The sequence below is a fragment of the Sinohyriopsis cumingii genome, chromosome 8, assembly GCF_028554795.1.
Source record: "Sinohyriopsis cumingii isolate HCF-2022 chromosome 8, ASM2855479v2, whole genome shotgun sequence".
Taxonomy (NCBI): Eukaryota; Metazoa; Mollusca; class Bivalvia; order Unionida; family Unionidae; genus Sinohyriopsis; species Sinohyriopsis cumingii.
The window spans coordinates 117,537,107-117,563,518 of record NC_142968.1 but is presented as its reverse complement, the minus strand read 5'-3'; the positions used below and the strand labels follow the sequence as shown (position 1 = coordinate 117,563,518).

General features: G+C 35.1%; 1 protein-coding gene across 17 annotated transcripts in view; it reads left to right on the top strand.

Moving 5' to 3' along the window:
• LOC149794480 (uncharacterized) overlaps window positions 1-26,412 on the top strand; it is a 167,536-nt gene that overhangs the window by 77,264 nt on the left and 63,860 nt on the right. For 16 of the 17 annotated variants that reach the window (XM_089968730.1, XM_089968727.1, XM_089968726.1 and 13 more), the window contains one exon: window positions 11,334-11,384. In XM_089968730.1, the coding sequence (XP_089824856.1) occupies window positions 11,334-11,384 (51 nt within the window). Of the gene's footprint in view, window positions 1-8,623; window positions 9,481-11,333; window positions 11,385-26,412 lie in introns of those variants that run through there. The other variant, XM_089968731.1, reaches the window with a different exon arrangement.

Genomic DNA, 26,412 nt, shown 5'->3' with positions numbered 1-26,412 from the left:
TCAGTGCTTTTGTCGGTTAGCCATCTTAGAGGGTGACGACCACTTTGTTTTAAGACCAGTTTGAGAAAGCACTAACTCATTGCTCGATTTGAAGGTCAGTGGCACGACCCAGGTAAATTTGGAAAAGACTTCGATGAGACAAAACAAATATTTGCAGCCACGATTGTAGGTGGCCAAAGGAAAGACATCGGCTAAATCGGCTTGCCATTGTTGATCGATACCCTCCATTCGGGCGCGACTTCTGGCAAATTTTCGTCGAATTGGTTTGCATAAGGATTACGTAGCTTGTTCTTGTAACCATCGTTGCACTTGAGGTAAACGGACATTTTTGAGTCCGGTTTTGGCAGCACGATACTAATATTGAACTCCTCCGTAACCTGCGGGATGAACTGGCTAATACTTTCTCCATCAGGACTTTTTTCTTAATAAGTCAACCACTCTTTAATGATGCTACTCTGAATGGGACGAGGTGGTGGTTCGCAACCGGCTTTGCGTGTCCGATGTGCCACGGGGGAAGAAATCGAGGTTAGTGGTGGTGGTAAGGTGATGACTTTTGTCTTCCTTTCTTTTTTCACTTCCGGTTTCCTTTCTTTCCTTTTGACTCCTGTCGAAGGACGAGTGGACATCATCTTTTTAACCTAAGCTTTAAGTTCTTCTCGTTGGCACGAGGGGGAAGGGGTCAACAAGGACTCTGAAATTTTACTAGGGATGGCAGCTGCTGACGGTGTTTGACAGACTTTTCGTGCCTCTTCTTTCTCAGTCTTCGGTCGGTCTGCGTCTGTCTTATTCACTGGGGAGGTGGTGGTAGTGGTGATGGACTTTTCATCAAGGCCTTAAAATGTTTCAAAGTTCTTCAGCTGTTTCGTCTAAAGCTTTCTGGTGAAAGAGTTGCAGTCGTTGCAACAGTTGACCATAATGTTACGTTTTATACGTTTCTAAAAAATCGCTGCGATCCATCAACGATTGCAATTCATGTTATATCTGGGATATCTCGGTAAAATGAGGATTGGGAGGTAAATGCGGGGTCCGTTGTTCTTGCCAACGATGGAATTTCATCCATCGTTTGTAAGGTACTAAAGCCAGTTTTCGTCCTTCCATCAGAGTCCAAAGGTCAGGTCATTTTTTACCCTTTTATGATATTGATCCTTTTTATCTTTAAGCCATTTGTGAAGTAGCTCCCGTCATGAGTCCTGCAATCATTGTTCCCAATACTACTTTCACCAAGGGTGCTAACAACAGATGCACAAATTGTCCGCATTTCACCAACATCTTTTCCTTTTGACGGATGGACATCATGTGATCGATCCTCCAACTCATCGTATCGTGTGGTGTTACAAAGAGTGGCAATAAGCGTACAGACTTCTGCGAGGAAGTCAAGGCGATTCCAAGGCATTCCTGATGATGACGACGGGGTCGTGTCTCACCCCAGTCAAACTCATCTGGTCATCTCCGACGACACGTTAGGAGAAGAAGAGGACGAAATTAAATTGTGGTTAACGCGTAAACAGCATCATCGTATTGCCAGTGTCATTTACATCATTCAAAATTTGTTTCAATAACGTAAAGCCATCCCACCATGAGTCTCAATGCTCATTACGTGGACTTTTCTAAAGGCCCTAGAGATAAATCGTAAGTGTAAGTGTTAGCCAAACAGGAACTCCATGGCTGACATATGCGTTCTACGATGCCACTTAAACTCCACACGCCTATTTACTCGTGATCTTAAAACCCACCACCCCCGATTATTTTCAATTTCGTACCCATTTGTTTCACTACTGGTGCCAAGACGGAGGGCCTGTCGTGTACACGTCCCCGTCGACTTAACAAAAAAACATCTATAATAACTTCGGTCACTTTGGGTCTGTCTCACACATCGTCAGCATGACGTCCCTTCAGTCTCATCTTCCCATCAAATTGATTCGTGCCTTGTACGGCAACAGTTGCGAAAAAAATCCTCAAATACGTGCTCGTGTCTTAGAATCCAGTCTCAGAGAAGTCATACGACGGTATACGGTGACAGCACGTCAATTAATGCAAGGCATCACTCACATTCCACATCAAACCAAACGCTTTTAAGACAGAAACAAAGTAGTTTTGACGCAACTCGCCGATCTCCGCATCGACACTCAAACCAAAAAGCAAATAATTTCGAAACCAGGAGGTAGCGGTTCTCTAGGAGGTGTCATCGTTCGTTCCCTCTTAAGGTGGCGTTTTGATTGGCTTTAGTATTGAAAAAGTGCGAAAATAGCCTTTGGCCATTTCTGTCATTCCAAATGTTGTATGCATTTGGCCCAAAGACATGCCTAAGTAACTCATCGAATCTTTAAACTGTACTTGTCCCACTAGCATGGAAATTATTTTGGCTCCGTTCAAAGCCATTTTAGGACGTTCGGTCGCTTTGTTCCATATAGTATCTCAGAAGAAATTGCACAAAGGGTGACAAATTTGTTACTTTTTTAGGTGATATAGGTATATATCAGGTGCCTGTGTGATACAAACACCTCGCCTGTGGATCGGAATATAGGAAAACACAGATTCGCAATATGTAATTTTCATACATGATCGGGTTTGCTTTGGCTTTCGGACGTCATATCTTGTTATCATGTCAACTTGACTAAAATATCGTTATTTTGCTCGCAGGTAGATTACATGTCTTTTTCTTAGGGTGGGTGGTGTTTTTCTTTTCTTCAAAATTTTATTTTTAAAGATATTTAAGGCATTACTTATATAACTAGTTATTGTTCATATACGAAGCATGAAAATACGTGGATTGCCTTGTTCACACTTTTGACATAGCAGTTGAGAGAACTTGGAATACTTTTCCTGTGTTCCTGAAAATTTACAAACATCGATCATTATTATCCTATCCAATTATATTTCTTTTAAAAGTCTTCAATCCTTGCGATTCACTTAATTTCCCTCCTAAGACTGAATGTCCGAGCAATCTTAAATTTGAAAACAAAACTAAATTTCAAAAAATGAAATAGAACAAATCACCCTTAATATATTACAAAAGATACATTTTATAGTCACTACTGCCATTTGTATACAAATTCATTTTCTTGTTTTACCTGCATCAGGCGGTATTTCCGAAATTTCGTGTACACAGCCTAACTTGAGTTACCCAACGCCACGAAAGCTTCTGATTTCCTAATCAGATTCGATACATTTTATCATACAGTATGGCAGAACGTCGTTTGGTGATTAAACCACTCAGATTAATCAAATTGAGAAGTAAAACTAATCGTTTCAATAACGTAATTGTTGTACATGTTTTAAGTTTAAATCTTTGTATATCTTTATTACGAACAGTACCTCATACGGTGTTATCCAGGTGAACTCCTGGGAAAACAACACCTGTCGTTATTGATGGTCTAGTGACAAAGGTGCCATAAGAAATGGCCGGGATTTGAAGATCGTGTATTGATTGTGCATATGCATCTCTCGCGAATGTAGTGAAGGACTGAATACATTATACGTTAAATATTATGTTGTACTATTTACCTACTGCAACAAACACATGCATGAAAAACTAACAAGAGTACAGTTTTACAATTTCAAAAGCCTGTCATATATATCAACGAGAATAGTTCAGTAGTCGTTTGTATTTCCACAGCATGAACTCATACACAAGTATACTGCGGAATACATTAGAGACGATGACTGTATCGAGACTGAAAAGGGTGATCAACGACACATGAAAATCATTTTACAACCATTGTCGTCGGGCATTTAACGAAGATGTGTCTACAGGTTTATTTGTGAAAGATGTACAGTCATATACACCATACTGTTAAACTTTATATCTGCAGTGTATGGTGAAAAAGCCGATCATACCTCCACAGAGATAGTATTTTAAATTTTGTTCACTGATATGTCAAAGAGCAATAGAACAAAAATGAACTAATTTTCTGATGAAACAGTTACAAGTGCAATTGCTTTCTTATTCATATAATTTAACTCTTTAATGGCTGGAATTTTTGTTTCATCCGTGTTTATGCAAACTTAGGTAAATACTAATAATAGAAATATAAATCGTCATAGGTCAGAGACCGTTGCTGTATCGTGGAAAAAACACCTCATTTAGTCTACAAAATATTCTTAAAGTTGTTGGATGTTGTTTATCAGTACATCACTTACAAGCCTTTAAACAAAGTATTGTAAGAGAGACCATGATATATCACATTTTTTAAGAGTGTATACATTCTACGTAAAATAAATCATTTTCATACCTATTGGAATATCAATATTAGATGTTCCTGTCAGTAGTGTTATACATGTATTGTTATTATAATTAAATAATATATACGCTTTTCTATAACATATTTTAGATTGAGAACCTGACCATGCTATAACTCCCAGTCCATCTCTGGACAGTAACCGGGAGTGGATGGGGCTGGGAGTCATGACATGAAAATATATATAATATACATCTTGCTGCTTTGTATTCATATCTGAATATAGTTCTAGGATTTAAGAAGACATCATGTCAACCTCAGGGAACTTAGCCAAAAACAATGACACCTATTTCAGATGGTAACCAAACGGACAAGCAGTCTTTCTAGTTTCGCAAATTTCTGCGTTATTGTGTAAGAGGAGTCAGTATCACAGGCGGAACGACGAAATGTTTTACAATTTTCTCCGCAACATATCTATAAGATATCATTCCTTAAAATGCTGTAGTATGCGATATTACTTTGTGTATAAAAGTTCATCGTTACTGTTGTTGAATTTGTTTGTTTCCTTATACATCGGAATACAACTGGCATTTTTCCTAGCCTGCAAAGCATAAGTTATATATGTATTATTGTTTCCAATGACGTTATTATTGTTGCTATTGTTGTAGGTGTAGGAGTCACATAAAGTACTTGCATTTATAGAATAACCGAACAAGTCACTTTTTTATAGAAAGTAACGAAGCCCTGGCTCCTGAGAAAGATTTGTGTGCTCCGTGTGATAGCCAATAGCCATTTGTAAACAATGACATTGTCTCAAGTTTTGCTTTCACGCTTCAGACACGAGTTGATCCCAGATGCTCTTGTCGTATGGTGAGAGTGAGTTCTCTAACACTATGGTATTTGCAATCTGATTAAAATCAGATCTCAACTGTCCTACGTAAAGGGGTCATGTTCTTGTGACCTATGTTATTACCATAATCGCTAATTTTATCAGCAAGTCAAATAAAGTCTTATACCTTCGTGTTAGGGAGACTGAATAGTGTAGCTGGAGAGCGCCAGTGTGTGCCTATTTATTTCAATTCACTTTCAAATTTCTGAAAGCTGTATTTCCAATGGCTAACTCAAAGGTCACCAAAACATGACCTTTAAGCGGTCGCTGTCAGATCTTCACCCAGGACAACGGAGATCTGATTTTAATCAGATTGTGGTGTGTAAAACCATAAAGCTTGATTTGTTTATTTATGGTGAAGGGGTCTGCTCGGCACACAATGGCCTACTTTACACTTTTCACTGATTAGGTTAAGTTTTCGCATTTAGTTATGTTTATCTGACATCGCAGCTTGTACTGTTACCAAAGCTGACAAGTTAATTTACATTGAAGGATGATGTCATTTCGGTCAGATGTAGATCACGGTGGCCTACTATTCTTGCTCTAGTCCCTTTGCAAAGTGTGTGGATTAAGTAGGCAGAACAATCAAGGCATAACATTATTATTCATCTATACGCTTTGCAAACAAATGTTGAATACATTCCACAACTATTCAGTCTAAATTCATGTGCAATTACATAACAAATCCATTTCAAAGGACCATTACAAAACTGTTATATACAATCATTTGTTTTCCGGAAATTAGGCTTAATTCGTTCTATAATATCACGCGATAATATTCCCTATTTGTTTAAAATCAGTTGCTGAAGTAAATAAACCTTTCACGATATTAGTTAAACCAGAAATTATGACTCAGAACAACGACAACAGGGCGAATACACTTTGTATTCAGAAACACATCAGCCGCCAGTTGAAAGTAACAGCTGTACTAATGTTGCAATTTCTACCATAAAATCGTCGTATTATTAAGTGTATTTAGCCTCATCTTTTCAGTCTACTATCCTCAGCAGCATTTCGCCCGGCACCACATCTACCAGCTCATGTAAGCTAAACTAAAATACGATATTTCTGTAATTATATATGGCAGAGTGTACCCTTTAAAATTGGAGTAAATGGGGTTCCTGTCATTACTATTTTAAATTCATTTCTAGAACATCATTAAAGCTGCCATAATTTCAAATTATTTGTACATTTTCACTGCAGAAACATAATTTCTTTCCGATTAAGCGTTCATAATTTTCTGACGTTCATGTGAAAAAAAACCTCACACTATGTATCGTAGCAATGATATATTACTTACAAGCATTTTTTCGTTAGGAGACCGCTCCGGTGGCCTAGTGGTTAGAGTGTCCGCCTTGGATGAGGGAGGTCGTGGGTTCGATCCCCGGCCGAGCTATACCAAAGACTTAAACAAATGGTACTAACAGCTGCCTCGCTTGGCGCTCAGCTTTAAGAGGTTAGTTTTAAGATTGGTCGGCCTGGTGTCAGGTGCCAGCGGTAGATATTCCTTTTCCTATGCAGACGGACATTGTACGCATTTCGTCTGTGTAATGACTGTGTTTTCGGATGAATTACTATGGTATTAATTATAAATCTTACCTCCAGAACCTAAGATGTATATTGTTTACACACGACGAAGTCTTATCAGCAATTGCCAATGTTGATGCAGGTTTTGATTTTGATTTTAATTTTGATCCAAACGATAAGATTTTCCAATTTCTTTGAATTTTCTCTCTTTTAAAATTCATATTTCGCTCCGAGTGTCTTACTTAATTTAGACATCTTGTACATTCACCTCAAGGATATGCACCAGTACAGTTGAGTGTACAATTGTTACGAGCATATGCTCTTAAAAAATAACAGAAAAGAGTGAAGACAGCAAACTTTGTAAAATTTACGAAATAATTTTTCCCTTTGAACACAACTTTAAAAATATAAAAAAAGAACTTACGGTTTTACGAATTAATTCAAAAACTATTCCAAGAATTAAAAAACACGAGTCCTCTAAATGAAAATTTCTATGTAAATCTCAGTTCAAATCCCGATCAAATTCAAGATGGATGGTGATGACGTCTGTAATAATCATCGTTTTGATGATGTGTCAACAGTCTCTTGTTGAACCACATAAAATATTATTCCAGTTTTGAATTCCGTATAAATTCCAGTGAATGACTTTGTCCAAGAATTAATTTAGAGCAATTTTGTATTTCTAGAGAAAATAAACACTTGAATTCAAGTAATTTGAAATAAATACAAATTCAGCCCAAACTGGTTAAAATGTAATACGACTTAACGTGTCAGATGTTTAAGCACGACTGACATAATTTTTATCATAACATCAGTTATACGACTATTTAAAACGCAAAACAGATTCCCGGATGAGGGTCAAAAGCTCATACTTCTGGAAAAAATAGATGTTTGTTTACGAATTAACAAGTACTTCATATCACGTAGTCCAGGTGTGACCTTGACTGAAGTTAATGAATCTTACTCTGATAAAGAATATAAATAATATAAAAAAAGTTGTTAACCAAAACTGTGACTGATTTTAAGGTCAGAAACTAGACACAGTGTTTCTATTGTTAATTATTTAGATCAATTCAACAAATAAAATATAATTTTAAAAAAATCAATCAGGTCAAACAGAACTGAACTCAGTTCTGGACGAAATGAAGTCGAGTAAATAATATTACATTACAATAACGTGAAATGGAATAAAAACTATTTTAAAACTAACAGACAAACAATTAATTTAAATATACATAACAACAATGCATTGCATATGGTAGATGGTTGCAATATGGGAAAAGAACACTGTTCACAAGAGACCTCATAGTATGGTCCGCAATAACCAAAATCGAGAATGCATAGCCCTTCCCATAAAGAAACAGATGAAAAACACACGTTTACAATGGAAAGCCCATTTCCATCCGTCAATGAATGTTGTATCCCTGACTCAACTCAACATTCTCTAGGATGTCAGTCATCACATGTGTAACCCTAAAAATACGCTAAAGATGAGAACAAAGGTCTTTGCTATCACCCTACATTCATCTGTTTAAGCAACACGAATGTATAACTTACTACTCATCGTTAGCGATTTTAACGTATTAACAGGCTCAGGCAACACCAACAGAGAACGATTCATGGATAAACTCGGAATGGGACCAATAAATGACAACGGTCACATGCTTTGTAATCTCTGTGAGGACAGGGGTCTTTTTATGGGTGGGACACTATTCCAGTATGTGCAAATCCATAAGATGACTTGGATGTATCTGGATAGAAAGCCAGGTAGATGACGCATTGATCAACGACAGCTGGTCACATTCTTCCCAAATTAAGAGGCATGCCCACGTATTCAGCAATTACAGCTTTTTGGTAGCCAAGCACGCCCTTAAAACTAAATGGGGCTGATTTGGGGGGAAAAAGAACACGTTACATCATTCTCAAGATGGAAGACCTCAAGGTGCGGCAAGCGTTCAACTTTGCTCTCAAAAACAAGTTCAGCATATTCGGCAAAGAGACGGACATGTTTCTCCATTCTTTAAACACAGTCGTGGAAGAAACTGTAGAGAAGGCTGGCTGCAACAGAAAACCATAATAAAAAAATCGGATCGCCCGATCAACCTGGAAAATTATTGAAGAAAGAAAAGTTTCCGAGGTGCCTATTAGGGGCAAAATTACAATATTACCTTGGCAAGGGCAGAGAAATGACAACCAGAGAAAGACACGACAAGCAGCAATTCCGGGACAGCACACTGCAGAAGAAGAGCCACCATACTTCTTACAATTTAAAAAGGAAAAACAAAAATATGTATTAGTCAGTTTTGAACAGTTGCATTTTTCAAAGAGATATTTGGTACATATTCTAAAATTATTGGCTTTCTGACTATATATATACATAGTGTGTAAAACTTCTGGATATATACAAAATATACCATGAAAGCCTCTACATACAGTATCATTTGTAGATGACTCACTCTAGTGTTATTTAACTATGCATGGATGGGCGGTTGAAACAAATCGAAGTATGATATGTAAAATAGTTTCATTTTGTTTGTAAATTACCTCGGGCAAAGTAGATTTCAATCTAAATCTTCAATATCGAAATGTGTTCACTTCTTCTGATGTAGGGTATTAAGAATGCTTGCTATAAAATTGTATCACATGATCTGACGCTACCTAGCGACTACTTAAGAGAGTATATGACGTCTGTAGTAAGGTAGCCGGATGCGAAGTAATTTCATTGTCAGACGCGTGATATTTCTTTTCACTCTTTGCCAATTGGCATTCGTATGATAAAACGCTTGTAAGTATTTGCACTGGTGTGTGTGATATAAAGCTAGAAGAAAATGCACAAGAGACTTCTCTTTTACTGCTGTTTGGCGCAGCTGAACATCTTTATAACAGGTACGATTATTTCTTATTACTACCCCAGTAGTGGCACATTTAAAAGTTGATTTATCCAAAATTTGTCAGACTTGTAGAGCATTTGAAGCGATCTAGTTGTGCAGCTGACAGTATGTCTCTAAGGTAGTTTTCTTCGCTACAATATGATAACAAGGGATCTAAAGCAACATGGGATATCAACAAAATGATGGTGTTTTTCTTCTTTCTGTTTTATAAGATACAAAGCGGACAAGTCAATTAGAACACGATAATTATAAGACGTTAACTGGGATGATTCAACTATTGTGCTTGTAGTTTCTATTTCCTAGAACTTTTTAGCTCAAATACATAACATTTAATAAACCTTGACGTCACCCAACTGTGTTATAGACGCTGAGCTAACAAAATGATTCGTTTTATTAGTACCTATAATATATTTAGTTATTATAGTGAAACATATGTTTATTCCTCACATCTTTCCCATTGGAAGTTCAATTTACTCTAAAGTTGTGGTATTGTTGATGTATTGTTCTTTATTGGGAAGAATAAACAGTGCATTATGATATTATTAACATCTTTTCTGAGTTGCATATGGTTGATTACGGTGTTTGATTTTTTTATGTATACGGTCATAATGCAACGTATATATTTGAAGCAATTATGAATATATGCTTAACTTTAATCACACATTTTTGTGCATTCTTTAATGTTGATCATCGTGGCGCCATTAATCTTTTACTGAATGATAACCTCACAGTTTCCTCCATATGACCGTTCCGTTTCTCCAACCACTTAGAATATGTCTCTTGTATAAGAGTAAGATATGGCTTTTTTCTTTACTGACATAATACTCTTTTGGGATTTATACAACTTATAACGTGTATTCCGCAAATTGTGATGGATCATAGTAAGAACCCTAAACTGTAGTAACCGTTTCTGGCATTGTTAAACCAGACGACAATTGCAAAAGAAAACTCTTGATGTTTAACTTTCTTTGTGTTAAACAAAAAAAATAATAATATAGAAATTACGTTGTTAATCAAAAGAGCACCTTTCACATTAATCGAAAGTCAAAAAGTAATATAGTTCCAGGCAGTTCACCATTAACTTTTTCTAACTTTGTATTATCTTTAGTCAGCATTTTGTTTATTAATTAACTAAAACGGGTTTTAGTCCTCATTATCCATTAATTTTAGTTAATACATTATATAATTTTAAATAGGTTATGTATATATATATATATATATATATATATATATATATATATATATATATATATATATATATATATATATATATATATATTCATTAACTTTAAAGCCTTTTGCTGCAATACCATTAATTGCTTTTATGATTTTGTTTGTTTATGCGCTTGTGTCTATATCATTTAAATCTCTTCTAAATCTTTCCGCATTTCAAGGTCATTTGTCAATACGTCTTTGAACTACACCACCATTATTAAATTCTTTATCTCTAACTCGTTGTTATTTTTCAAAGTTACTTTATACTGTCTTTACACATTAGTATTATTTTATTGCTTAAATTGGAAACATATAAAGTCCAAGTTGCTTGTATAAATCCAATCTTGGTTCCATCAACACCTGTTTGCTTTTGTTTTAACTATCTGTTTGGTTATATTTTTTTCTAAACGTCAATCAGATAGTTCTTCTTTAATATAAATATTCTTCTTTAATATCCAGATATCATTTATAGCCTAAACTATAGCGCGGAAGAACTACAACAGGAGCATGATAATAGTTATGCTCGATTTAAACAAAAACGATTACAAATCGGTTGAAAGTATCAGTTGAAACGACAATTATTGCAGTCATAAACGTATCATACCATCAATTATATTTTACCTTATTTTTCAGCGACGGAATCAGGTAGCGGAATATTACCAGACACTACGCCGATCACTACAGGTAAGCTAAACATTAAAAAACAATTTTTTTATGGACTATGTATGCCAATATGTTTGTTATTAAATTGTTTACAATGCTTATTGTAATAAATGCCTTGCTTGATTACGATTGATGCTGCAATAAGTTGTATCCATATATTCATCATCAAAGCAGAAACAATGATGCTGGCATAACACGTCTTTCTTTTTTAGAGTTTCGTTTACATATACAGCGTTACGTTGTGTTTGAATTGTATTTACGCTCTGTAATTTCACCAAATTTTTCAACTTCATCAGTGTCATTTTAGTCCAGACATGATACGAATAAAACTTTTGATTCAGACAATTTCAGGTTCGTAACAGCTATTTGTGAATACACAAATTGAAACATTGTACTTTATCCCGCACTATAAGATTTTTCAAACCCGTATAATTAACACACCTGAGTGCACAAAATTTTACACGGCTGCATTTCAAAATGTTCCTGGTTGTACCTAAGATTTAAAATATTTCCTAAATAGCTCGATACATATCTCCGGTGCACATGCAACTACATCTTACAATTCATCCATCGGTTTATCTAGACACAGAATACAGCTTGATTCCTCCCACTAGTATGCATCAAAAGGAATTATATATATATATATATATATATATATATATATATATATATATATATATATATATATGTGTGTGTGTGTGTGTGTGTGTGTGTCTGCGTGTGTATTTGTGTGTGTATGTGTGTTTTATTGTGTGTTTTTTTTATATATTTCAGATGCATTTCATACTAGCTACTAGACTATCATACTGAAATAAGTTTCGCACTCCTCTTCATATCATTTTTTGTGTGTATTACTGAATATATATATAGTCAAATTGTATCTGTAGGCGACGTAATAGAATGTATGCATTCCATGAAATCTATTTAGTGAAACGTACGAGTGATTGTTTTACCGTAGGGTATATTCTGTGGAAAATATTGAAAGGAATGCTAAATGGCCTTAATAGTGGATACAACATATAAAATTAAAGCATAGATACATAGACCAGTTACTGTCTTCCGAACATAACACAATCTAAGTGCATGCGTATGATCTAATATTGGGCGACGTGACATATTTATGACACTTCAAAAGTAATAGATATATGTCACCCAGCGGCATCATATGCAGTGAAAATTCCCTGTAATGACAATTAGAATGATAAATATAATGCAAGTAGAAAAGCAAGGTTTCCTAAATATCGGGGTTCCGATAGTGATTCAACTGATAGTATGTATGCATGTATGTATGTATGTATGTATGTATGTATGTATGTGTCTATGTATGTATGCATGCATGTATGTAAGTATGTATGTATGTATGTATGTATGTATGTATGTGTTTGTGTATGTATGCGTGTATGTATGTATGTATGTATGTCTGTATGTATGTAATACTAATTTTATAGGAGAGACAAAAATGCAAACAACTATAATGATACGCTATTTAAAATTTTGGGTGCCAAAGACCGAGGTATATTTAACACCCTTACCCCCACCACACAACCACAAAATTCCAATCTACTATTAAGGTAATTTAATGAACGTGGGGAAAGAAACACTACTTTCTTCCGATTTCTTTGCTTTCTCGACCGGCTCAGTTTTATGATATGGAAATCTCTATAACCATCCAAAATTCTGATCCCGAGAATGGAACTCTTCTATGTAATACCGATGAGTAGTAAAACATTATTGTTTTCACATTCCTGAACGAAAAATGCGGGTCGATGTGGCGTATATTGAATGCTGATATAACATTCAGACAAAATCACACAGCCATTGAAAAAGTGTATGTCCTTGTCAGAGAGCATAAAGTGAAGGTTTCGCATTGACTTGAATGTCTAAGAACATTTATATACGCAATCTAGTTCGGACAGGTCCACTAGGAATATTGTTGTAACTAGCTATATTTTGCACACCACCCTCTTGAATGCAATAACCGAATTGACATATGCTGGTCGATTCAGATCTTTCAACATTGCCATTGTACATATAACGTTTGCCCCAGAAATAAATGTTATTCCTTTATTTGATTAGGTGCAGCTTAAATGACTGATTTTCAATCAGATCAGCCGTTACATTTACCTAGGTTGTTGATAATAATAATCAAATAATCCGTGGTAGAAAACGGTCTTTCTTCAGGTCTGTCAAGTTGGATATCATCAAACACATCATACTGAAACTTAACAAGTCAAATTACAAGTAGGCAATCATTATTGCTTGATATTGACACCATCGTTTCGTTTGCATGAGTAATATTATTCAATGCACTGTTTTGACTAGCAAAATGTGTCAATGGTCGCTTAGGAAAAGTGAATCGATGAAAATGTATGGCCACGATGATGAATCAAAATGCTTAGATTTTATTTTGTGTTGGCTCAGTCGATCGAAGTCTCGGACCATTTGATGACTATTAAAACTTGAAGTGACTAGCTACAACTAATTCATGAATCAAGATGCAGGTATCGGCATGTGTAATCCGTTCTTTTAGTTTAAAACAAAAAAAAGAAGAAAACTCTGATCGTAATTCCAATCATATTTGCTCTTGAAATTAATAATAATATATTTGCTCCAATTGTACATGCTGCAACCCACACAGACAATCAAACAGGCTTGTTGAGTTACAAACCATTCAATGTAGGGATATGAAAATATGCATAGTTTTTCTTAGAACTAAAGCATTCTCTCAGTTAAATTATGATTACTAAGTAAGGAATAATTATTAACATGCTTATGATAACTATTGCTTTGTTCCTCATGAGACTACAATGCTAGTTTGAAAAGCTCCTTTTCTCCATTGCGTTCATTCATCATGGCTTCATCTCCGATATTATCATGCAGAAAAATCAATAAATGAAACGAAATATAGGAGGGATATTATGCATACGAAAAATATATTTAAACTCTTAACCCACCTTCTCATTACATAAAACATTTGACGAACCAAACTAAATGCAAACGTTCTCTTTATTCCTTTTGGACAAACGAAATTAGTTACACTTGCAAAATTGTTGAAGTTACAAATTCTGTGCCAAACAGAGGGGGTGTATTCGGTGGTTCCAGCAAGAGAAAACGTATTAAGATGACTTGAAACTACATAAAAATAGTCATTATATATATGAAGCATATTACAGAGGTATACTTTGTCGCAGCCGGGAATATAGAGCTAAGAATCGAAGCCCGAAGTTATTGTACGCCTCACTCTTTCTGTCTTTATGTATGTATGTCAAACTCTCTCTCTCTCTGTCTGTCTCTCTGCCTGTCTCTCTGTGTGTGTCTATCTCTATCTTTGTCTCTCTGTCTCTCTCTCTCTCTCTCTCTCTCTCTCTCTCTCATGCACAGACCTTTACGCTTTACTTTTTGGAGAATTGCCATTCCTAATCTGTTGGTAATTTTCATAGTCTTGCGAGTATTTCTTCATGTACTCACATTACAATTTAGCCACGTGTAACAAATATAATATGTACAATTAAAAGGTGTGTTAAAGTTAGAATACTGACTAAAATAATTGTTACAAAATTTGTCAACTGAGACAGAATCAAAGAAGAATACGCATCAAAGAAAATCACCGGCTGTTACATCAATATACATAAGATTAGTGTGGGGTGTTAATTGTTTCAACTGTGACAGAATCAATGAAGAAAATTCATTAAAGAAAATCGTTAACTGTGAAATTGAGTTCAAACACTTGTAGCAGATGGTTATTAACTAAATTACATTTTAATAGCTTTTTACAGTCTTAAATATATATCGTCTTTATCTCTGTGTAACATGTTGGAGAGTTATAATTAGTCGCCTACCTGGATTATACCTAGCAATACAAGCCCAAGGTTCTGGTACCACTCATTATATTTCTACTTCCCCATGGATACATATTCTTTATCCTTCAGTGTCATTAATAAAGAAAAGAATAGTAAGATTTTCATATTTACAGCAGTCGCGAATAATAGCCCTTCTTAATATGCTAGTAACTTTCTTGTTCGTTCAACACGCATATAATTTGTGAAATGAAAGCAGGTCATGTGGTGAAAAATCTAACCGAGATAGAATCAAAGAAGTAGATGCATTATAGAAAATCGTTGACTGCACAACTGAGTTCATACATATACCTCAAACTTTACCTTATTAAATTCCAGTTTAATAACTTTGAAAATATGTATTGTGTTTATCGTTAAATATGCGAAACATGTCGTAGAGTTATAATTTGTCTCCCATCTGGTTTATAGCTAATAATCCAAGACCAACACTGATTGTGAAATCGAGCTCATATGCACGCATTAGACGGGCATGTACATACTGTATGTTTCCTTTGAATAGCTTTTACAATCGGAAATCTGTTTCATCGTTGGGCAGACGAAAACCAGCCTAATGTATGATATCATATTAAGGATTCTAGCCTATGTTGGTAACTTCTGAATAGTTTATCATAGTTATGATATATGATTATATTAAACTAATGCACACCTGTGTTTAACTCTGTCTCTCCCTTTCTCGTGAATATGTTGAAGCTCAGAATTAAACATATTGATACCACAAACTTAGCATCTAATCTTTGTTTAGTCCGCAGTTACAATACGGAAATAATGTGAGACTGCGGACAAAATCAGGACAGTATATAACGCTTATATATTAAGCTCAGAGACAATTAAGAAAGAATCATTAGCAGTAAAAAAGGAAAAATCCCCCAGTTTGCAACGTATTTAATTATAAGGGACACATTAAAAGAAATGATGGCGTTAAATGCAAATATTCACGATAAATGTAAAGTTAAGCAATGCAATTTTGATGATAAAGATAATTCGCTCTTCTGCGGTCTTCTTCCGAAATCAACTACAGTGGCAAAAGATCCATGTACTTCACAATGGTTAACAACTGCAGAAGCTGCACAAACTGTGGCCACTTAAGCAAAACCACAACTGTTTGAATGTTGACTGAAGATATGACTAAAGGATTAGTTACACGATATCTGGGCTAAGGAGTTGCAAAGAGCATTGCCACATAAACTTAATGCTCATCATCGCTCAAATTTTATGAAAGGTGTTACACAAGAAAAATTGTCTAACTGGTACTTGGTATGAATACGAGGTTCTTTTCGAATTTATGTGATCATTTAATTTTATCACACTCACTTATTTATTTACCATCTCATTCTTTATTTATGTACTCATCACTCTATTCATACACAAAACTCACTCTATTCATACACAAAACTCGTCCAAACAAAGATACATACAAACTGTAAATACGCGTCTCATGCATATCATATGTACTCATTTTGAAGTGAACAAGCCTTGCATAGCAGGTGGCCAAGAAATTGTGCATCTATGCGTTATACTTAAGTTAGTGTATGATTTCCTCTTCTTATTGAGAATCTTTACAATGTACAAAAGGAAATTGGATTTAGAAACATGCTAGGGCACGAACATCAATGAAAGGTAGATAGATACAAAGATGAGAACTTGTTTTGGTTTGAAAGAATCACCCTTTCCTCTACTAGTACTTGAGCTACTGATAGTATTAATCATCATTTCTCTTCTTCTTCTTCTTCTTCTTCTTCTTCTTCTTCTTTTTCTTCTTCTTCTTATTATTATTATAATTATTATTGTGATTATTGTAATAAGTTTGGAGTAGGTGCATCTACTTATAGCGCTTCGTTTAAAGAATACATTACTAGGAGCCAATGTCACGGAGTGAAGTGTTACTGAATTTCCATGATGCCATGGGTTACTTTTGGTGGATTCAGGTCAGAGCCGCATGAGTGTCCCTGGCGTTCCATAGTCCCTATTAAATCTGGTTATGTACATTGATCGTGTGACTCCAGGTGCAGTATTCAAGATTGGAGACTGGTATATTGCACAGCGGAATAAAAGAAGAGGGACTGCTCCGTCGTCGGCAACGCCGTTTATCGTTGCCGTGGTTGTAAATGTGATGCACTTTTACAGGCAAAATGTGGCTTAAAACCATGATTTGACTGGCCTAAGGTAGCATAGCAAAAATATTTCCCTGTATTAAGGGAGTTGTATAGTTTTACGGATTGGAATGATGACGGAAAGTTACGGAAAGTTAAAAAAGAGAAACCATGCAGATGTGCGGTTGATAGACAATTGGGAAGTTGTGAGATCTGTGGTCTTGTATTAATTAGAGTAAAATTATTATAGAATGGACACGTTGTGCCTTCTAGTTTACAACAATAGCTGTATAGAAGTCTTTGGAATTAGGGGAAACGTATGACTTCTAGTGGAATCGTGCCAAGGTTTGACACCGCTCGGTCAAGTAAAACTCCTGGATTGCAACATTATTATTATCATTATTATTATTATTATTATTATTGTTGTTGTTGTTGTTATTATTATTGTTATTATTATTGTTATTATTATTATTATTATTATTATTATCAGCAATGCAGTAGAGTTATCATGCTGCTCTACAATGTGTAGTCAACATGAAGTTTGTGGCTTGATCGTGCTGATATGGTGGTGACATTTCTGTTTCATCTCGAACATTTTAAATTAAACCTTTTTAAATGATGTATAGACTCTCTGCTTAAAATGCTTTGTAAATTCAATAAAATAAAAAAATAATCCAATTCTATTCGCTTCTTCATCTAAGCTGCATCTGAATTGATCAATTAAACTAGTAAATTAAGTCCCTGACTACATATTCATGCCAACTCAGATTTTTAGCCTTAATCTAGCCTTCTCGGTTTAGAATGTGAAAAGGCTTCATTAGTACTGCTACAAGTACTTCTTCTACTACTACTACTACTGTTGCTGCTGCTGCTGGAATCGTTTTATCTATAGTCTTAGGAGATGAAACTCTATTATATTTATCCCTGAATGGTCTTTTCGGCACAAAATAATATTTACTCATAAAGAACATATTGATTTCATATACCATCAGCAGATTAATGCTCATATATCTAGAGTAGACGAATTTGGTGGACTTTGATTTCCGTAGAGCTTTAACAGAATGGAGCAGACAGAAAGGGGTATGGTATTTGAGTCCTATATTGAACCAAGACCGTTCCCTCCTACCCCTCTTTTGTCCCACCCCCTCTTGGTTTGGTGACAAGGGTGAGCTTCCCATTTGGAAAACATCTCCGGGCAGCATCACTGATATAGTATAGACACATGGGTAATCACTCATATTACTCTGATAAATAATAAAAATGGCAGAACGTTTCAACAGGAACACTGGCGTATTCTTTACAAATCGTTTCTGTTTTCAATAAATAATGGTTTATGGACTTAAGAGTCTGTTCACATAGTTATGTCAGAGCTATTTTATCGTATAGAGATCGTCTTATTTACAAAAACAGTGTCTTCTTACATTGCATCTTTCAACTTATAAAGAACCCAACAACCTGGTATTACTTGCCTAGTTTTGAGTATTTTGGAAGGCAGCGTTTTAAAATATTGTTTCATACACTGCATTGATGATTGTTTCACAGTTTTGATACTATCCGTTATTCACTAAGAGAATGTACTAATCCATAGTGTTGGTCTGTTCGATCATTCAGTCACAAGCATGACTGGAGTTATTCATCCACAGCTTTGTTCTTGTAAAATACCAACATATTGTCTGCCTTCAGTGTGAATGAAACAATTCCACATTCTGGCATTGATAATAATGTTAAACCTTTCCCATACAGACGTAATGCTTTTGAGCAACATTCCAACACACTCGTAATTTCATTTTAGTGAAACGCTTTTTCATCATTAAATTTGTACTCATGTCTTTGACATTGTATATGAAAGCATCGTGTCAGAAACCTTTTCGTTACTTCCTTTAAGCCGAAGTCTGTTTATTAGAAAAAAATATTTATCGCTGTTGAAGATTATTTGCTACCTGGCTTTTCTAAAATGTATTCAGTTTGTCCCATTCCACAATTAATTAATACATGCCTAAACAACTATATGTTCAGGATTGTAATAAGAATGTTTTGAATATTGATCCTTTTCGGTCGCAATTACTGCTTAAATCACGAACTTGTCATTAAACCAGCAACATATGTTTCGATAACGCAACTGATTGCTTATCTTCGGTAATTTGCTAAGTTTCTTTCACAATTTCGAGTATAATAATGGCTTAAATTTTTGTTGTACTACTACCACTACTACTATTATTACTACTACTGCTAGTACTACTAATGATAATACTAATAATAACATATCCAAGAATAGGCTTGGACGTTTTCATCTATAGTTCCTATATTTAATGTTCAGGTTAAAGATTTAAAGCATCTAATAAGCAGACAAATTTTACGAAAAAGTTGAAACTCTGGCGATTAATAAAGGGTTGATGCAGAGTAAAACACTTCCCCTGAGATTTTCTATAAAAGATATTTAAAAACAAAACAACAAGCCGTAATCAAAACAAGCCGTAAGCGATACCGTAGGCTTGTCTCGGTTGTGTGCTTCTATCGTTTGCTTTTAAATGTTGCCTTGAAATGTCCGATATTGCACTTCTCTAGTAACTTATATAAGCCATTGCGCAAACAAACAATCCTTGTACTGCTCAGTCCACCAATTAAATTGTATTTGTATGCATTGTAATTAACTCACACTCCGTGTTAACGTTGGTGTTGCTGATCTTATTGAGAAGTTTATTATCTACAAATCATATTGGACACAAACTAAAATATGAACGAGAAACGGTAGCTAGATGGAAATATATATCTGTTCTTGTTCACGGGCGCTATAGACTGTCAATGGAATCGTTGTTTTTTTTTTTTTTTTTTGGTAGCATAAGGCAGTCTCCTGTTTAATATGGAACGCTTTGTTCTTATAAATAAATGTTATAAAGTGCAATCTAAACTAAGAAACACATTAGATTATAAACGAACGAATATAGATGAATGCATACTTACGTACTGGCATATGTAAAGACGTATAAAATATTGTCATGTAGATAAAAGTACACTATATACATCTACAAGAAACGACCAAGGAGGTAACATTATTTTGAATAGTATTGGGGCAGGAGGAATGACTGTACCGTCTAGATCCCTTCGACTTTGTGTGCTTTGCATATCAAACGATAAGTTCAACTTACAAAGGCTATTCTCTAGTCGGAGGCAGAATTCATGGTATTAAGCATTTGACCTGTATGCATAGCAACGGACGATGAAGGAATGAACTTGACTATTCTGCAATCGGAAGGGTATTCAAAATCATTAAATCTTTAGAAACGTGTGATATGAAGGATATATTTAGGACACGGGTTCTCCTTCTCTGACTTGTTGCATCGCTAGCACGTATCAAAATGGCACAGCCCACACCAAATGTTATTGTTCAACTTTTTGTCCATCTGCATGGCTATTCTCAGTCTGAGATGTTCATTCTTACTGCTGCCACCACCACTAATACTTCTACTACAACTTAATCTTCTTTTTCTTCTTCTTCTTCTTCTTCTTTTTCTTCTTCTCTTTATTATTATTATTATTATTATTATTATTATTATTATTCGCATTGCGATTTAGTTGCCGTTATACACTAATGTTGTTTTAGTCACCATATTTGTGTGGCTTTACCACACGTATTTAGATTGGACATTCTCGCATTCTCTCTAATATTTTAATGAAATTGTTTTAAAATGGCAAACACACTCTTAATACAAAATGCTTGGGACATTCGGTTAGATAAGAAAGTGAAACGTATTTATTCGCCACTTTATACAAACCGTATCAGATATCGCTATATATCGGTCAATAGCAAATACAAACCGTATCAGATATCGCTATATATCGGTCAGTACCATATACAAACCGTATCAGATATCGCTATATATCGATCAATAGTAAATACAAACCCTGTACCACAAGCATGCTAACATTCACATTCAGATCTTTTCCCCACCCCCGTCTCCATGAATCAGGAGCTGGAAACGGCTTTACTAGTAGTGGCAGCAGAGATTAAAATAGTATTAGTAGTACTTACACTATTACCACCGTTACCACTACTACCACTACTATTACTATTAATATACTACTACTACTACTACTAATAATAATAATGATAATAATTAGTTGCATCCAAATCAAGAAATTTTCAGAAACCGCTACAACGTTCCAAGAATTAAACTTCATCTGTTGCAAATATTACATGGTGAATTTCCTATTTAGTTTTTGACAAATTAGTATTGAAGGTAAGTTAACATTTCCCGACAACAGTTAAACCCTAATGTACGATTCACGCCATAAAATCAACACATTTGTCATCGTAAATGAAAGAGAAAAACATACAAGTTCCATTCAAAATAATAGCTGAAATTTTATTACGATTTCATTTATATCGTACCAACAAGTACAATTGCCTTGAATATTTAGCATCAACTTAAGGCATAAGCAGATTATCATACACCGCATCCAAGAGCATAGGTAAGATAAGCATTCGAATGCAATGATGTTGTGATCGTTCATAGAAGTAGGTCTGCTATTAAACTTTACCAGATATCTTTCCTCTTTTTAGTATTAAATAACCCGCTCGATTGTTTTGACGCTGCCATAATTGATTTACATCCTTAATCCTATCTTTTTTTCTAAAGGCAGTAACAGCCATGATGTCATTTCATTTTGCATCTTGATTTGTTTCTTTCTGTCGCTTTTAATTTCGACAATCGTATTTTCCTGTTATACTTTTGTTTTGTTATTGCACATAGTATCATCTCGTAATTTATTCACTGTTCCGTACATTTGTTTTCTCATTCATGTCCTCGCTCAATATTTTATGTATTTTATTAAATCGTCCATTCAATTGTTTCTTACCGAACGCGTTCATTCATGCAATCGTTCTATTTTGTTTACATCTATGCCAGTATAAGCTTTTATGATGCATTAGAGTAATAACAGTAAGTAACGGAGAGAGAATTTCTCTGTCAGAATTATTCACTGACATCAGGAAATTGCATACAAATTTGAAGGCCAATCAATAAATGCATTAATACATAATGATGGATTTTCTTTTTCACGTAATACGAGACACTATTATATCAGGAGATGACGTGAAAGAGACAGGTTGCGATTCATGATTCAGACCACTTGGGTTTAATAACTTAGCTTAGCGTCTAAGAAAAACAGCTGTAATTCTCATAATATGGTACATTTAATTTCGTATCATTTCATATAAAGCCTTTTTCTTATTAAATTGTTTAAGGAAAACACTTGGAATATACATTCATCAAAGAGGATATTGCACATACTGTATGCAAACATGGATGGCCGTACTCAGAATTATTGTATTAATATTATCCTAGAAATCAGCACAATCATCGTGACACGCAGAATAAAACCGTGACAATTGTGTGCAGAGGGAAGCATATGAACAGCTATGAACTACCAGTAAAAATAACCATCACAATGGCAACGCCTTAGTTAACGTCAATTGAGAAATGTGCCTTCTTTCCGCCTAAAGTAATAGGGTCAAATACCATCAATCACGGTATTTCAATGATCACTTTATAACACCATTTTATATTTGTCCTCATTTTTCAGCGACTACGTCAAGTATCAGCATATCTCCTGACCTCACATCTAAGAGCTCGTGTAAGCTAAATATTAAATTGTGATACCTCGCAGTAATGTCACTGTTTAGAATTTAATTATATTTGAACAATCATGATTCATAGAAAACTGATTTACTTTGGACAATGCTTGTCTAGAATTTCCCTAACGCTGCCATACTTTGATTACATTTCCTCATATTCAATGCAGCAATAACCCCCATGTCAGTAGTTCTTCTTCCTCCGCTGATACACGGAAGTTTTGGGTGTTTAGCTAATTTGTAGGTTGTCTGATTGTTGTCTTGTGTTGCTTTGTTTGTTTCAAATAGAACTACTCTGTGCTTGAAGTTTTGTCTTTGCACGTATTGTCACGTGGTATTCGTTTATTGATACGTGCGATTAATTACAAGCCCATGTTCTCGTTCCTTAAATTAAGGATTACTACGTCGTCAATTTCTAAAACTATTAGGTTATTCACAAATTCGTTTGTTGTTGCTGCTGTTGATGTTTTGTTTTGTTTCTGTTTTGTTTTCGCATATTTATTTGTACGAAATTCTATGATAATATAATTTTCGTTACATCATTTACAGAAAAAATTCTCTTAACTGTAACAGGTTCGTAATTAATAAGATGTAACGATAACATACAACTAATAATAAGTTCCAGGCTATGGATTGTCTAAACGCAAAGACTATAATGCTGAAATTCTCCGGTGTATCTAGTTGCTGAAGAAGATGACAGCTGCCAGTGGTACATATTGAAACATTCCTAAAAGGTTGTCTACCGTCTACATTGATTGAAAGGACTGTTAGTTATTTCTGCATGTTCTGTGTTATTTATGTACGCCGTGTGTTATGTTTCATATGAGAGAATGAGAGAGTTGTACTTTCTTATGACAATCGAGCAAGAACACGATTTTTATATTAATTCGAGACCAAAGCATTGCTAGGTTTATCGTGATTACGAACACCATTACAGTAGAAGCAGACTTAGAGGCCACATTGTGCAGTTCAAAATGGAGAAAAATATGATGCTATAACGAAATACCGCTCGTACGGGTAGCAAAAGTAATTCTCTCTATATCATTAATGTAATTTCGTCACAGTTCGAAGCCTGAAAAATCCCGTCGCAGGAACGCAGGTTTATGGATTATACCCTCATTATTTACTATGTAAGGACGGACAGTTTATGTAGATTTTTCTCTTTTCCTTTTCTGTGTTGTCTGCGTTCTCAACCGAACCGCTATACCGTTAATTCTTAAATAGAATTTTAATGTTCCAATATACACTGAACCTTTCATGTTTATGATGAAGCCTTACAATAGTTGGTCTATATTTTCATTGTTGTTAAAAGGCTTGTTTTCTTATTGGCTTAAAGAAGCGACTCGTCTATTGCAAATTATATTTGTATTTAGAATTCTAAGATACATTATTCGAGTGACATCGTCGACGATACAGTATCAAAGGTAAAATGCATTGAACATTACGTTGCACAGTCCATTCCATGTTAAAAACAAACCAATCATTATTCTTAGTGTCTCCTGTTATTCATTCTCACAACAAGATATTCGGTTAAATTATACAACTGCGAAATGTTTCACAATATTAAAGTGACAATAACAACCTTTCCAAGGCATACGCCAGTACGAAGGGGATTATAATCTCTTGAAACTGAGAGTATACGGTACCATGTGGAACAGACTGAAATGTCACGATAACTAAACATATGCAACACCCATACCGAACACATGGTAATAATATGAATTAAGTGTTTATAGACAAAGCTGCTTTCCTAGAATTTTATAGAAGCTGCCATAATTTGTAATAATTTTGATTTATTTAATGCATAAAAAGTTTCAAACCGTCGCCTTATAGTCTGGTTTTATTTTGCGTAAAACAAATTCTCATTTTCATCGTCATAGTTCTCTTATAAATAACTTTACTTTCACGATTCCAACAAAAATGCACTTATCTAAAGGAAACGTGTATCAGTTATTAACAACGTTTTATCACTCCTACTAAACACAAATATGAGTTTACCTTTATATGACATTTTGCCATTCCTAGCTCTTTTTCGAGCAATAGCAACTTGGAATCTATTTTCCATGGTCTATATTCCCCGTTTTTGATGAATCGTTTTTGATGTAGTAATATTGTGGTATACCCATAACATGCCGCTAAACTTGGTTTCAAATTATGGGCTGTGTGAAGACACATACTCTAAATGCTTACATACCGAAAATCGCCGGTGTAGACAAATAGTTCAACAAGTCGCTAAAATAGACAACGCCAGCCCGTAGTACATATACAATCATTCTCAACACTGTTATGCACAGTCTTCATTACGAAGAAAGACTGCTAGTTATTACCTGCATTAGTTTGTTTGTTTGTTTGTTTGTTGTGGGATTTAACGCCATTTTTCAGCACAATATAGGCTATACATGGCGGCCAGTATTAATGGTGGAGGAAGAAACAGGGAAACCCCCGAAAAGAACCACCGACCCACGAGAAGCAACTGGCAAGCTTTCTCACATACCTACATAGGCCGAAACCGAGACTCGAACCCACGCAGACAGAGGTGAGATGGCAGTGATCCGTAACGGTGAGCGCTTTAGACCACTCGGCCACTCGGGGCCCCTCCTGCATTAGTCTCTTCTTTTTCTTTAGAGAGAGAGAGAGAGAGAAAGAATGTTTATGTCAGCCCATGATAATCTTTATATTCAGACTCCATGGAGTCCATCAACATTTTACCTGAATCGTTGCGGGTTTACCTTGTCAAGTTTTCGAGATCTTCCGACTCTGCATCTATCAGCCTTTAAAGTTGCATAGTTACTTACATATAATGCTTTATCTTTTTCTTATTGATCCGTTCCTGCTTTCAACATGAAATGATGACACTGTGTTATTTCCATCTAATATAAAGTGTTGCTGACTGTCAAACAAACCCGTCAAATTATCAGCTTGAGCATAACATGTCGCCAAGAGTGAACATAGGTTATACACACTGAGCCATACTAATATTGCGATTTTAAGGGCATAAAATATGTGTTGCTACAAGATACCCGTGCTGCGTGGAAAGCAAGCTGTCATACATATATTAATATGTTTTGGGGCTATAAGACCCCACCGAGCGTCTAGGAGGGAAAATATTTTCTTACTTTATCTTCATTATTTTAGTGACTATCGCCTGTCCAAAACACCCACCTCAGCTATCTTAAGTATTTGACTATGTGTAGGGGAGTTCGTGAACCTGAGTATAGGTTTATGCCATTCAATCGTGTAAACACTGTTCAACGCTTGACATCGATATGGATGCTTTTACGATAATCTCATAACGTGTGATCTCTCAAACTGTATCTCTCTCTCTCTCTCTCTCTCTCTCTCTCTCTCTCTCTCTCTCTCTCTCTATATATATATATATATATATATATATATATATATATATATATATATATATATATATATATATATATATATGGGAATGCTCAGTATAACAATATACGTTTATAGAG